Source organism: Terrapene carolina, unplaced genomic scaffold (assembly GCF_002925995.2).
Source record: "Terrapene carolina triunguis isolate 2854851 unplaced genomic scaffold, T_m_triunguis-2.0 Scaffold97, whole genome shotgun sequence".
NCBI lineage: Eukaryota > Metazoa > Chordata > Testudines > Emydidae > Terrapene > Terrapene triunguis.
Genome location: NW_020664448.1, coordinates 2,597,733 through 2,612,875, shown reverse-complemented (window position 1 = coordinate 2,612,875; position 15,143 = coordinate 2,597,733). Strand labels below are relative to the sequence as shown.

General features: G+C 45.0%; 1 protein-coding gene across 1 annotated transcript in view; it reads right to left on the bottom strand.

Moving 5' to 3' along the window:
- Nucleotides 1-15,020, bottom strand: part of DGAT2 (diacylglycerol O-acyltransferase 2) — a 36,351-nt gene extending 21,331 nt beyond the window's left edge. The window contains exons 1-3 of the mRNA XM_024204962.2: nucleotides 14,878-15,020; nucleotides 2,467-2,586; nucleotides 1,016-1,123 (exon numbers count right to left, since the gene is read on the bottom strand). Coding sequence (XP_024060730.1) covers nucleotides 1,016-1,123; nucleotides 2,467-2,586; nucleotides 14,878-14,920 — 271 coding nt within the window. The 5' untranslated portion in view covers nucleotides 14,921-15,020. The remainder of the gene's footprint in view (nucleotides 1-1,015; nucleotides 1,124-2,466; nucleotides 2,587-14,877) is intronic.
- Nucleotides 15,021-15,143: the final 123 nt, after the last annotated feature.

Genomic DNA, 15,143 nt, shown 5'->3' with positions numbered 1-15,143 from the left:
TATAATTGTAGTATCAAGACATCCATGTTTGCCATCTTTTGGCTCAGTTTCTTCCCCTGAGAAAGTCCCATTAGCTCAGCCAGGATCTTTTTGCATTGAAAGCTATGTAGAGTTAAAGTCTGGCTGAGACATTAAGTCTTTAATGCCTGGTGGTCCTAATTGCCCTCTCTGGTTACAAGAGCCCTTTTTTTCTACTAAGAAAGCTTATAAGCATGGGGAAACTGTATTCAAGTGTGTCAACTGAAGGAAGCTGATCATTCTCAACATCTCCCATCAGATGGGGACTCAAAATAAACCCCCTGACAACATGTGCATCACTAACCAAAGCAGCCACTTGATCTTAACTGTAAAGACTTCAACTTCCCCCCTGGGCTTTTGCTAAGTCAGGTTTTAATTTGGCTTGCAAGAGTCAAACAGAGGACTTTGGAATCTTCTAAGAAAGTTTAGAGACAAGTAATTAGTCTGTGGAGCACATTGGTACAAGAGCTTAATCAGCTTTAGAGACGGGCTACACATTTATAAGGATAAGAAAATTTGCAGTCACTTCCCACGACAACAGTTAGGCAGGATATATGGGCTAGTCTACACAGGGAAGTCAGTGTGCACCAAGCTAGGGTGTGAGTTTAAAGCGCATTAGCCACTCTGCACTAATTCCTTGTGTGGACACTCCTGCACACTAACTGTGACCTCATGTGCTTTAGCTTTGTACACTTCCAGAGTGCATTAGGCGGATGTGCACAAAGGCATACAGTAAGCACCCACACAAAGAGTTAGTGTGGAGTAAGGAGTATGCACCAGCTACTGCAGGCTGCCCACCACCATGTACAGACAAGCCATGTTATATGGCAAACCAGCCATTAACTGACAAGAGTTCTATTCCCCACCCTCCTCCCAACACAGAAATTTCCATAATTGTCTATTATGAGGAGCCTTGCACATTCTGTGGCATATGGCATTTCCTATGTAAAGCCTCTACCACACTAAAAGGCATCATGCTACATTCTCTACGACTTACCTTTCTTTGGAGTATTCCAGTCAAACACCAGCCATGCCAAGTACAGAGCTGCAATCACCCAGCAATCTGTACAGAGTATGTACATGAGGATTACAGTGCACGCCACACCTGGAGTTGCCAGAGGGTCAGGGAGGAGATACAAGAGGGGAAATGGCATTAAAGTCTCATTTTTGCAGAGCGGGTATCTCTATCAGCATTAACACCCCTTGACTTTTGACCCTGCCATACTTAAGGATTTTTAAACTAAATCTGATTTAGTTGTTACAGATTAGTGACATCACACTGAGACTAAGCCTTTGGTAGGGCTGAGACAAAGCTTCATCCAGAGCAGCCTACTTCAGAGCAGTTACTTCCCTGTCCCTGCCCCAGAGTCCACAGGTTCTCCCTCTACTGCAGCAGGGTCACTGGGCCTCATGGGGAGGAGATTCTGCTGCTGGTTCAATTTTCTTGTGTCACAGGTAAGACTCATACACTGGATATTCCCCAACACAAAAGTTCCTCACACACCCTTGCACCAGGCTGGGACTGGTCATATAAAAGCAGCTAGCATTGATTTTAAATTATGGGGGGGGGGGAGGGGAGAGAAGAGAAAAAATTCCATCTGTGTCCCTCCAACATGTCTGGGATGAAACAAAAGGAAATTCAGCTGGAAACTCCCAACAGGCAGTCTAGAGGTAGTGAACAGGAAGTATTTGACAACAGGCATGCTGATGGTGGCTCAAATCAGACTTGGTGAGATAGACAATGCAATCCAGGTGCTCCGAGAGACTAGCCAATTTTGATTTACTTTAATACTAGCGATTATTAATCAAGAAAAAAAAACTAAAATGCTTCTCTTCCTCCCACTCAGAGCTCCTCTTAACTAAGCAGGCATTAAAGCAAGAAGGAAAAGTCTTTGCAGCCGATATGACAGGCACACAAGTGTCACCTATAAGACGGCTAGCTGGAAGCACTCCCCAACAATCAGTTCTACTGGACTGGAATCTCCAGAGAAGAGTCACATTGCAAGAGATCATTAAAAATTAGACTGAACAAAGCTTGGAATATATGGTAAGAAGCAGCCCATCAGTGCTAAGGAGATTGGAAAGACCCATGATTCTATATTCTTAGAGCGTCTGTCACTAGAAATGCAGATTGGATACTTTTTTCAACTACATTTGGAGCATTCATGGCAAGACATATGTTATCTGCAGAGCACAGACTGTACAGAAGGAAGGATTTTAAAAGAGATCTGCATCTTTGTGCTCCAATACCTACAGATCAGCCCTGCTTACATGTGTGTAGTAATCCTTCCTATGTGTTCTGTTTATCTAGCAATAGTAACACCCTGTTCTTAAGCAACAGAGGGAGACCTAACAGGTTTTACCTTAGCTGTTAATGACCATGATTTGATTTCTGCCAGGACAGTTTTAATCAAGAACCTTCATTTTCAAATGAAAGTTATTTCTTACCCATGACGAGGAAAGTAAGGACCCATTGCAGCACAGATATAATCTGAAGTTGCTTCTCTACTTTGGACTTGGACAACCAGGATAAATCCTGCAGAGCAGAGAGAATGCTTGACCCAGTACCTAAGAACAGAAAAATAAAGATAAAAATTACTCTGTACATCCATTTAGAACAAAGCCTCATTTGAAGTGAAAAATAGAAGGCAGAGACCATTGAGTTCTATGCTGTATTGCAGAAATCACTTCTACTTTAAGATGACTAAACAGGATTTATGTAGTTTACATTAGTCTCTTGGATGTCATCTCATTAAGGAAAAAAAGCCTGAAGGGGAAATCTGTTATTCTATAACTAAACAGAGCTGTTCTATAAATGCTTGCCATGCCTGTTACAAAGCAGCACAAATCCTCTTCAGTGCTCCCAAGTGCAGTAACATGGAGCCTACAACCAAAAACCTCTAATAAACATTACAACTCCAATAAGTGTCCTTTCAGCCTCCCTAGTACTTTGAAGTTTATGTTACAAGCCAGTGATGGTCACACTGCAAAGTGTATTAACAAATCTAGCAGTTTGCCACAGGAATCTTTTCCATACCCGACTGCCAATTGCTGGGACACTCTGAGGCCAAAGGCAACTTGCTCAGTTTTGCCAGTTTACAACTTGGGAAAAAACTAATCATTTGTAATCCTATGCTAGATCAAGCCATTGAGAACTATTCTTAAAGAGACAACGTCAACTTCATGTTTGCTAACAGGCCAATAAACCAAACCACAAAAAGCAAACAATTGCACTACATTAATCACCATCATTCAGAGACACTTCCAGATTTTTTGCACATTAAAGTTGTTTGTTATTTACAAGTAGATTTTTGACTCTAAGCAGACAGCTGGAAAGTTACACATTTACAGATCCATCAAGACAGGAAATTCCAAGTGTAAAGGAATTTGGCTTCTGGTTAACCATTCACAACAAGCTTTTAAAGTGTATACTATGTTATTTGTCAGCGTTCAAATCTTTTGCTTGCAGTAAGTACCAATAGGTCTACAAAGCACTGACCAGGAGTGTAAAAGCTGCAGAAGTCAGTGACAGATGACTGGTAGAGTATGAATTTAGGGGAGAGTTCTACACTACAGCAACATGTGCATGCTTTAACCCAGGGGTAGGCAACCTATGGCACGCGTGCCAAAGGCAGCACACGAGCTGATTTTCAGTGGCACTCTCACTGCCTGGGTCGGGGGGGGCTCTCTGCATTTTAATTTAATTTTAAATGAAGCTTCTTAAACATTTTAAAAACCTTATTTACTTTACATACAACAATAGTTTCGTTATATATTATAGATTTATAGAAAGAGACCTTTTAAAAATGTTAAAATGTATTACTGGCACATGAAACCTGAAATTAGAGTGAATAAATGAAGACTTGGCACACCACTTCTGAAAGGTTGCTGACCCCTGCTTTAACCAAACATCAAGTCCTGATTAGTTTAGAAGATAAATGTGGCATGAACAAGTGACAAGAAATATACTGCTAACTACTTCATAGCAGATTTAAACTAAAAAAGAACTGGATAAATTCATGGTGGTTAAGTCCATTAATGGCTATTAGCCAGGATGGGTAAGGAATGGTGTCCCTAACCTCTGTCTGTCAGAGGGTGGAGATGGATGGCAGGAGAGAGATCACTTGATTATTGCCTGTTAGGTTCACTCCCTCTGGGGCACCTGGCATTGGCCACTGTCGGTAGACAGGATACTGGGCTAGATGGACCTTTGGTCTGACCCGGTACGGCTTCTCTTATGTTCTTATAAAGCTAGCTGTTCATGGCTCGCCGAGCAGCCTCTAGACTGAAGGAATACACTTGCAGGGACTAGCTTTAATACGATTTCTATAAAAAAAATGTCCTGTTTGTTTCACTAGAAGCTTGAGATGTAGCCTTACAATTAGTTTGATTTAAACCACAAGTACTATACGCCAATGTTAGCTAGAAGCCAGTGTTAATGCATAAGTCCAAGCACAAGCATCTTTAAGTTTTCCTTTGAAATGAGCCATGCAATGTTATGTGAAGTCAGATTCCATAAGAGGTGAGAAGTGTGTTTGGTGGCACTGAACTATTCCATAGGGAGAACTAGTATGAGAGTTAGTAATTGGATAGGTAGCTTTCCTCCTATGGCAGGTCACTGGCCTGAATCTAGCTCACGATGGCCATAAGGCAGACAAGCACTCCGACAACTTGTGAGAGGAGCCTCCATTCAGTTCCTTAAGGACATGTTAGTTCACAGTCTGTACTAATTGGTCCCCTTGCTGGCAGTCCCAGCAGAGGCATTAAGGACTGAATGAGTATTAAGGCACAGAGGAACAGCACAGGGAAGGCCATGGGGATGAAGTCTAGACTTCAGACCCCTCATTATCCAAGACCTGTGGGGATCTCCCAATTTACTGGGAGCTGTGTCTGGAAAGATGTGTGTGTGTGGACAGAACTCAACAGAAGTGTCATTGTCAGGGCAATAGGCATACGACTTTGTAACATCACATATTTACTGTCTAGAAGTATATCTACTGTCTAGGACACACCCCAGCTACACAAGCCCCACCCCACACAGGGCATTTGTCTCACATAGTACTGGGAGGCCACAGAACCCTCAAGGCTCTTCCTCCTCCTCCCCCCTCCGCAGCTGGCACTGGAGGACAGGATCTCTGCAGGCATCAGGAGCAAGGAAACGAAGCCCCTTGCTCAGTTATGGAGCATGTGCTCCAGCATAACGGGGGCTGTGAAGATGCCACTAAGGAGTCAATGGCACTTCCCAGGGACTGAGGAAGTCCTAAATAGGTCTCTTCTCCCTCCCCAGCCCAAATGAAGTAGGCATCTGTAGCGCCTCCCATTATTTGTGTTACAGCAGCACCCAGGTTCCAGTCAGGACCCCACTGAGGTAGGTGGTGTGCAACTAGTGGAACAGAGGTTACCAGAGATCACCCAACAGGTCAGTGATTGAGCTGGCAATAGACTCCCAGTTCAGTGCACTGTCCACTGGAGCACCTTGCCTCTGGATGGTCCACCCAGCGAATCCTCTTCAGCCCACATGACTGAGGAGGGTGACACTGCTTTGTGGGGGAAGGATTCACCCCACCCACCTCCTTTTGAGGTCATTACTATACAAATCGGAGGGAATCCTTGTGCTGGAATGTGACCAATCTAGTGTGAGCGTGCAGACCTTCTAGGAGTTACAGTAAACACACTGCCACTGTCACACTTGAGGGGGCTCCACGGCACTTACAATTCACATGCAAATACAGTCAGATGCAGGTCCAACTTTGGAGGACAGAAGTCGCAAGTAGCTAACCAGAGACATTGCAAGCATACTAGACAGGACATTAGAGGCAGCATAAGAGAAGCGAAGCAAGTGTCGCCTGTCTGAAGTGCACTATTTAGAGGGATGTCAGTTTTGTAGTAGTTCGGTTTAATTGAGAAGTTAATGAATTCAAAGTAGTTTCCAGTACAAAATTGGACCCCAAATCCAACAGAACGTGGCAAGGTTTTAGAACTGCATTTTTACGTTCTCTCCCTGTTGCTGTCAAAGACTCTCAGCTTCTCCTTGTTTTGAGGAGCTGGCCAGTGCATTTGATGAAGATGTGTGTAGGGGGAGGAATAGCTCAGTGGTTTGAGCATTGGCCTGCTAAACCCAGGGTTGTGAGTTCAATCCTTGAAGGGGCCATTTAGAGATTTGGGGTAAAAATCTGTCTGGGGATTGGTCCTGCTTTGAGCAGGGGTTGGACTAGATGACCTCCTGAGATCCCTTCCAACACTGATATTCTATATTAAATAAACTGAAAGTACCTTGGAGTAATTTCAGCTGCTGCGAGTAAGTCAGTAAGATATTCAAAGAGAAGTGCAGTACCCTTTAAAGATACAAGACTCCCAGCTACTATTGGGTGGTGGGGAAGGTTACCAGCAACTCTGCAGTAGTCCTTCATGACTTTGTGCCCCCTTACTATTTTAGTTATAAAGTCAGTTTGAAAAAGAGGCAGTACAGTACTGGGAGGTAGATGCTAATTCTAGGCTCTGCTCCAACAATGACAGTGTCTTTCAACGTGTTATTTAACCTCCCTTCCCCCCAAATCTTGGGTATCTTGCATGTGATCCTGCTTCCATTTAAGTCAATAAGAAAAACTCTATTGATGCAAGTGGGAGCTGTATGGGGTTTCTGTCTACAGAAGTGGGAAAATACCTACCTGATGTAATGGCATTGCAAAAATATTTGTAAAAGAGCCTCTAGCAGTAACATCAGTATGGTTGGTTTCTTGTATTATAGTTGAGACGCAAGACATTCATCTCACTTGTGATGTTAGCAATACCAAACCCTAGAAGAAAGTTAACCGTAAGGAATATCTGCATGTTTATCAGCTTGAAGGGAATTCCATTAAGCCTGCCTAGCAACCTGTCCTCCCAAGAGGAGGGGGAACTTTCCTAACTGGGGATAAACAGACAGGTGTTCGAGTGGACGCATCCAAAGTAGGAACCAGCCTCCCATCTGAAAAGGAGGCTGAACAGTACAAGATTAGCATCTGCTGAATTGTAACTGAAGTCTGTAAAGGAATTCAATAAATTGCAGGCATTTAGAAGTGAGGCAGAGTGACTGCTATGCAGATTTAGGATTGCAGTACATAAAGTTAGGGGAAGGATCTTCCTTTGGTAGCAGTTACCTAAAACAGATAGCGCAACTAGCACTGCTTCTCAGGACGGGTTTTGTTTTAGCTTGCTAAAGAGAGATAATTGCAACACAATCAAAGAGATCAAGGCAGCAAAAGTATTTAACTTCTTAGCCTTGTAAGATAATTGGGGGGGGGGGGGGGGGGGGGTGTCTTTAAGTCAAATGAATTGTGGAATTGCAAGCCAGGCTACTCCACTGCCCTCCACAGTAGCCATATTGTGTCAGAGGATATTTTGTTGAATCCTTTAAACCAAAGGCATCTTCAAGTCTGACAAGAGAAGATTCTACACCTGCAAACAATGAAGGACCCGGCATTAGGGTATACCTTATATCATCCAGCAAGGTCCACCAGGAGCGTGGCTGCTGGCAAATCCAGATCTAGGAGAATTCCTACTGTTGTAGTTTTTGCAAAAGCCAAGTTGCCTTAGTGTAAGCCTTAACAGAAGGCCTGCAAGGTACAACTAGAATAGCGACTCTGCAATAATCAGAGAGTGGTACAGACCAATCTTGTCCAGCATCCTGCCTCCAAAATTGCTGGAGGGGAAGACCTAGCATACAGCCAGTTGTACAATACCTTACCCTGTGGGACAGTTTCCTCCTAGAGACAGCCAGCAATTAGTTTATACCAAAAGCATGAAAACCAAATCCTTTTAATTTTATCATAGTATACACTTGCAGGTGCTGCTATTCAGAGGTATGTTTAATTACTTGGAGTGGGTCCCTATCCTTTTCTTTCTCCTGAACCAAGCACCTGTTTAATCCCGTTAGACTTGTTCTTCAGCATTTCTTGAATGCTATAAGCAGATGGGCTATTTACTCTACTGACAACCCCTAATATTGGGTATTGCTGATTGGCAATATGCTACCACCCACACACCCATGCTTGAAACTGCACTATGCATCACGTATGCTATGATTTGCTGCTTCACTGTGAAGCGATACATACTCCAGAGCAAATGAGCTATTTATCAGAAGGAGATTTAACAGGTCGCTACGTGTTTGGTTTTCAGAAAGTGACTCAATTACAAACATTAATCCAAGAAAATAAAAACCTATTATGAAGTGTTTACCAGAAGTAATTCAGAGAGCTTTTCAAGAGGGATTACTTTGAAGCTGAACTGTAAACTCAAGTTTGTGCTGAACGCTTAGCCAGCTTTTTGGCATGGAAAGTTTTAGATTACTTATTTAGAATTCTGACTTAGTACTTTCCAGTCCATTAGTGTGGGACAGAATGATGTATTCTGGGATATCCGAGATACTGCATCCCCTTTCCATTTCTCGAAGAAAATGAGACTGGTTCTATTTAAACACCCATGGTTAGCCCATTTATGAGGGGAAGCAAAGATGATATGGACTGACCTGGTCTTTGATCACCATTTACATTAATCTCTTCCCTGGGTCCAAAGTTTAATCCTGCAAAAAATGGAGCTTCCATCGTCTACTGAAGCGGTAATAAGACAGTTAGTAACTGTTCTTTGGTCCCGTTCGCTATCTGCTCCACTTTGGAATGTTTACTGGCTGCGGTTATGGCCACCCATTCTAGAACACCATTCCAGGAATGACACTACAGACAGCACAATCTCCTAGCCAATAATATGGAGCACATTCTTAGCGATCATGCCTAGCAGGCAGAGCTCTGAGGCGACAGGGTCAGGATACTGAACTACACCACTGCCCATGCCCAACTGCAGGAACAATTGAATCACTTCTCTACATCACCTAGCACTTTGGAAATTACCTGGGCAACAAGAGGGTTCCAGCATTTTTATTGAGGGCACAAAAGTTAGGTGCATCTGCCTTGCTTTCTCTGGCCAAAAACAGCTGAAAGTTTTGCAGAAAAACTATCAGGCACCTGTTTGCAGTTAAGGAACCACACTACCTCCAAACTCCCCTCCAGTGCTTGTCAACTTGAAGGATAATTAGAGAGGAAGAACAGATTCCCTTCAGGCTTCAATATGTATGCAGTAGATGATTCTCTAAAGATCACATGAGGCTCAAAGACCCCCCCCCCCCCCCCCCATGACAGTAAATCAGAAGGACTAGGGAGAGCACCACCAGTAGCACTGAGCTCAGTATTCATAGGTACTTATGGATAGATTTTTACACCATTTTTCCACCCCATCCTTCTTTTCTCCTCTGGCAAGTTCCACGAGATTGGATATTCTAATTCAGCCTGAGCTTGAATAGCAGTTATACAGCCACTGATCCTCTGTGGCAGGTTGCCCATTTCTAAGCATCTGAAAGATAGTTCATAATCCTGCTGGAAGGCTGTGCTGGACTACAGTCTACAACTGGCATAGCCTTCATACAGAATTCCCTTGGCGAGAAGGATCCAAAGAGCTTTGGAGAGTAGATATGTTGCAATATTGCCTCAAGTACTGCATGCTGCTCAGACCTGGAAACAGACTGGTAGATCTTAAAGATTTCCTGAATAGTAGCATCCTGTAAAGAAGCAGATACTGAAGAGAGTGGTGATGGAGAGTTATTCCTTTAAGTGGAGGCAAACAATAGTAAGGACAGCCACATAAAGGAACTCCAGTGGCATTACTGATTGAGAGGAACAGGTAAAAAAAATCTCAAACAATCTAGGATACGGAGTTGGTTGTGCCTTTTTGCCAGGCTTCATCACTCCCCTCTTCAGTCAAATCACTCACCTATTCTGGTTCCTACTACAGCCTCTTCCCATTCGCACTTGGTACCTGAAACTACAAGCAGAACAGCTGTTGATCCTTAAGCCTTGTCCTATAGTGAATTTTAAGCCACCAGTGCAAACTCTAGTGAAGACACTATTTACAATAGTGCATTTTCATTTGTACTAGTGCAGGGGTTCTTAAACTGGGGGTCAGGACCCCTCAGGGGGTCACAAAGTTATTACATGGGGGGGTCACAAGCTGTCAGCCTCTACCCCAAACCCTGCTTTGCATCCAGCATTGATAATGGTGCTAAATAGATTTGCAAGTGTTTTTAATTTATTGGGGGGGGGCGGGTCGCACTCAGAGGCTTGCTATGTGAAAGGGGTCACCAGTATAAAAGTTTGAGAACTACTGCACTAGTGCATCTTATCCTGGTGCTGAACCTGGGTAAACTGCACTAGTGTAAATACCTGTAAGTCTTTTACATTGGTGCCCTTACAGAACAGACTGCCCCAAGCAGAATTTATACCCAAAATAAGGGAGAGGAGCCAGAGACTCCACAAAACAAAAAACTGATAGATTTATGCAGATCACAGCTATTTTACAGGTTTCAGTTTTAGCTCTGAACAGGTTCAACCCAGCAGCAGCCAGTGCTAAAAGCCAGAGAATTACTAGAGGAAGAAAGGGCTGCTGGAGGAAACAGCAGTAAGCAGGGCCAGATTAGCCTATAGTGCCTGGTGGCAAATGTCCAGGGCCTGGATCTAGAATGAAACCTTGCCCAGGCCAACTAAGCTTTGCTAGGCATTGCACAAACACCTAGTGAGAGACAGTTCTTGCCCTCACGAGGCTACGATCTAGATTGACAAAGTCAGGGGATAAGAGGGAACCAGAGGCAGACAGGTGAAGTGATTTGCCGAGTGTCACAGCAGATCAGTGGCAAAACTGGGAAATATAATCCAGGACTCCTGACTACCAGCTCAGTGCACTATCCACTAAGTCACACTGCCTCTAAATTCCCTGCCAGGAATTCCCTGGGGCCCTTCTTGTTTTTACAGACAGGTTTTTAAAATCACACACACACACCCCCACCCACCAGCAGGGCCGGCTCTACCATTTTTGCCACGCCAAGAAAAAAAAAAACCTGCTCGGACTGCCGCCCGAACTGCCAAAGCAAAAAAAACTGCCCAGACTCTGCTGCCCCAAGAATGGACGGAATGCCACCCCTTAGCATGTGCCGCCCCAGGTACGTGCTTCCTCCACTGGTGCCTGGAGCCGGTCCTGGGTATCAGTCACTTCTGACACATTACAGAGCTGTGAATAGCTCGCAAGCCTAGAAAGTGGTGACATTTCATTAACTTGCACCATGGAGGAAGCTGCACTTACCAAGGCAATACCTTCCTTCCAAGGTGAACAAGTCACACTTTTAGAAGAACGAGGAGGACTTGTGGCACCTTAGAGACTAACAAAGGTATTTGGGCATAAGCTCAATTACAGACCTAAAAGTCACAATATTCCAGCAAAAAAAAAAAAATCTTCAAAAACAGACTCCAATGAGAAACTGCTGAATTGGAATTAATTTGCAAACTGGACACCATTAAATTAGGCTTGAATAAAGACTGGGAGTGGGTGGGTGATTAAACAAAGTAAAACTATTTCCCCATGCTAATTTTTCCCCTACTGTTACACCTTCTTGTCAATGGTTGAAATGGGCCATCCGGATTATCACTACAAAAGCTTTTTCCTCCTGCTGATAATATCCCACCTTAATTGATTAGTCTCATTATAGCTGGTATGGCAACACCCTTTTTTCATGTTCTCTGTGTGTGTGCGCAATACACATACATACATATATATACATACATATATACACATATATACATACACACACACACACACCCCCATCTCTGGAGATATTTAAGAGTAGGTTAGATAAATGTCTATCAGGGATGGTCTAGACAGTATTTGGTCCTGCCATGCGGGCAGGGGACTGGACTTGACCTCTCGAGGTCCCTTCCAGTCCTAGAATCTATTAATAGACACACACACACACACACACACACACACCATGAAAAAATGGGTGTTGCCATACCAGCTATAATATATATATCTTCCTATTGTATTTTTCACTCCATGCATCTGATGAAGTGGGTTTTAGCCCACAAAAGCTTATGCCCAAATAAATTTGTTAGTCTCTAAAGTGCCACAAGTATTCCTGTTCTTTTTGCTGATACAAACTAACATGGCTACCACTCTGAAACTTGTAGAAGAGAATTTGCAAATGCATCAGTGCAGGCCTGAAAGGAAACGGCCCTGCGTGGAGAATTAAGACAGCTTTCCATCTCTACATCAGATTATTTTGAGTTAAGGCCAACTACACTGTACATAAACCACAGGTCACTTTAAGATATGCACATGCCCTAAATACATTATTAACATATTGGCTCAGAATGGGCCTCACAAAGGAGGTGCCATTGTGGTCTGTCAAGTCAGTGCTACATATTTGATGCCTTCCATGAATGATTTAGTCTTTTCTTAACAGAGTAAGTCAAGTACAAAAGTGGAGTATTGCAGTTTACACTGCACTGTCAGCTCATGTCACAGGCTCTCATCTCCAAATGGCACCTAGGAAAAAAATCTCTGCTTTTGTCAGTTTACCACAACTTCTTGGTTTTATTTATTAAGGGCCAGTAGTGTTCTCAGGGCTGACCAGGACAGCAAAATACAGTCTCTTTTCCAAGATCCTGCAATCAGAACTACTCACAGAGAGCCCTGTATAGGTGTGGACGCCTCCTGATTCCATACTGGAGTAACCCACACACCTCCTGGGTGTGGTGCTCTGTCCTCTCTAGTGGCACTGAGACGACTTAGAATTAATGAGTCTGCTACAGCCTTAGCTAAGAGCCATGGGGCTTTTAGCTCATGCTGTAGAGGCTCATGCATTTAGCTCCAGAGATCCCAGGTTCAATCCTGCTCACGGACGAGCGGGGACTGTCAGTGTTACACAGGCATCCACATCAAAGCTATTTGCACGATTGGAGCCCAAAAGACATGGAAGACCAGAAATCCAAACACAAGGACAACAGTGGAGGGAGTGCATGCTAGTGGCACTGGAATAGAAGTCAGAGTGCACCCCCGCCCAGCTTTGCTGGTTGGAAAACCCTGCCTGGACAGGTCACTTTACCTCAGGGCCGCTATGTCCTTTCCCACCATTTGTCCAATGTCTACTCAGTTCTTCAGAGCAGGAGCGGTCTCAACAGATACGTGTACAACACAATGGGGTCTCCAGGCCGCACTGTGTTACAGATCATCTAGTGTGGGTGATTTTTAAAGTTTCAGTTTATCAAAGTTATGTAAAACTTTACTTGTGTGTAAGCCCCGCACCACTGCTAAAAGACCAACAAACCGGTTTCTCTAAAGGGTAGAGAACAGGCTCTGAAGCATAAACATTTGCACTTGCTAAGTTTATTGCTGCTGTACCTTCAGAGGCCTTGTTTACTGACACCCAAGGCAGCTGTAACACAAGCTTCCTCACATCGCCCGTCCAGTGACCTCAACCTGAGGTAAAGGTTCAACCCTCCCTAGATGGAGTGTTCAGTATCTATAAAGCAGAGAGTTTGTCAAGCTAGAAGTCTCCTTCAGGTCTGTCTCCTCACCACAGCTGAGAACCACCAACCCCATTTCACTACGGAAATGGGAGGAGAGTTTTGTATTGGTGGGTAGAGGTGAAAGGAAGTCTTAGCCACTAACCCATGCTGCCCTGGATAAAAGCCTATTTTTAAACTTAATCTTTAAGATGTTTTAGGGAGACGGACATCAGTCACTTCTTTCCAGCTTCTTCCTACTGCCACAAGTATAGGAAAAGTAGCATTTAAGAAACTAAATTAAGTTTTCACAGCTAGTTTCCAATGAAATGGTTATTTGCAGCCGCAAGGCTGATAATAAAAGCTATTACATTCCTCTTCCCCTCGCACACAAAAACCCATGTGTTAAGAAAATGAGACCCTCAGGGGCACTGTGTCAGGAACACATCAAACCCAGAAAGAGACACTTGTCACAGGCTGTCAGGAACACATCAAACCCAGAAAGAGACACTTGTCACAGGCTGAGGCATCAGAGCCTGACAAACCCAGCAGCTTTTCCAAGGCTGGCTGAAGAGTAGACCCCCCAAACAGACCCTTGTGGAAGCCTCCCAAAGCTACAAACAAGGTATTTTTCCTTTCCTTAAGACAGGGGCTCTCAACCTTTCCAGACTACTGTGCCCCTTTCAGGAGTCTGCTTTGTCTTGCGTGCCCCTAAGTTTCACCTCACTTAAAAACTTACTTGCTTACAAAATCAGACATAAAAAAACCACAAAAAATTATCACAGCCACACTATTTCTGAAAAATGGCCAACTTGATCATGCTGTCTGTATGAAATTTCAGTGCGTCCTGACTCCACTAGTGCTTTTTATGTAGCTTGGTGTAAAATTAGGCAAGTATCTAGAGGCGTTGGTGTGCCCCCTGGAAGACCTCTGTGTACCCCGAGGGGTACCGCATACCCCAGGTTGAAAACCACCACCTTAAGATACAGCCACACTGCTACTGGGGGAGAGGGAGATGGCAAATGTAGCCTCACAACATACAGCTCTAAGGTTCTGGCCCCCAACAGCCCTCCCAACATGAAAAGCCAAGCAGCCAGCGCACACCTGCCACAGAGTCATGCTACAAACACCCCTGCAGCAGGCATGTTATTCAGTCACACAATCAACAGGCAGGAAAGCAACCCCCCAACGCAGGGGATGTGTGGGCAGGGGGCACAGAATGCCTAATGCAGCAGCCAGCCCGCGCCAGACTTTGCCCCCCAACGCCTCATTTTGCAAAACGCCCCTCAGCTCCCCTCACCCCCAGACTGCAGAAAGAGCATCATGCCGGCCCCTTTTCCCCATGCAAAGCCTAGGGGGGTGGGACACCCAGGAGCTGAGATCGGCCCGGGAGGAAGGCGCTGGGTCGGCCGCGCAGAGGCTCGCCCGCGGCTGGTCCATATAGAGGCATATGGCCCTGCGAGGCTTGGGGACCGGCCGCTAGGAAGGCTGCGGTTACCTCGCAAGACGCCCGAGTAGGCGGCGATGATGGTCTTCATCATGGCTCAGCGTCGGCGCCCCCCAGGCAGGTCCATAACGCGGGGCGCCGGGGCAGGGGCGTCGGTGGGAGGCAGAGTCCGGCGCGCTGTGCTGACCCAGCCAGCGCCCTGCACAGCCCGGCCGGCCGCGCCGCGCTCCTTTATATCGGCCGGCCGGGAGGGAGGGGGCGCGCAGGCGCCCTGCCTGCCTCTCCCTCGGGGATTGTGATGCAGCTGCCAGCCGGCG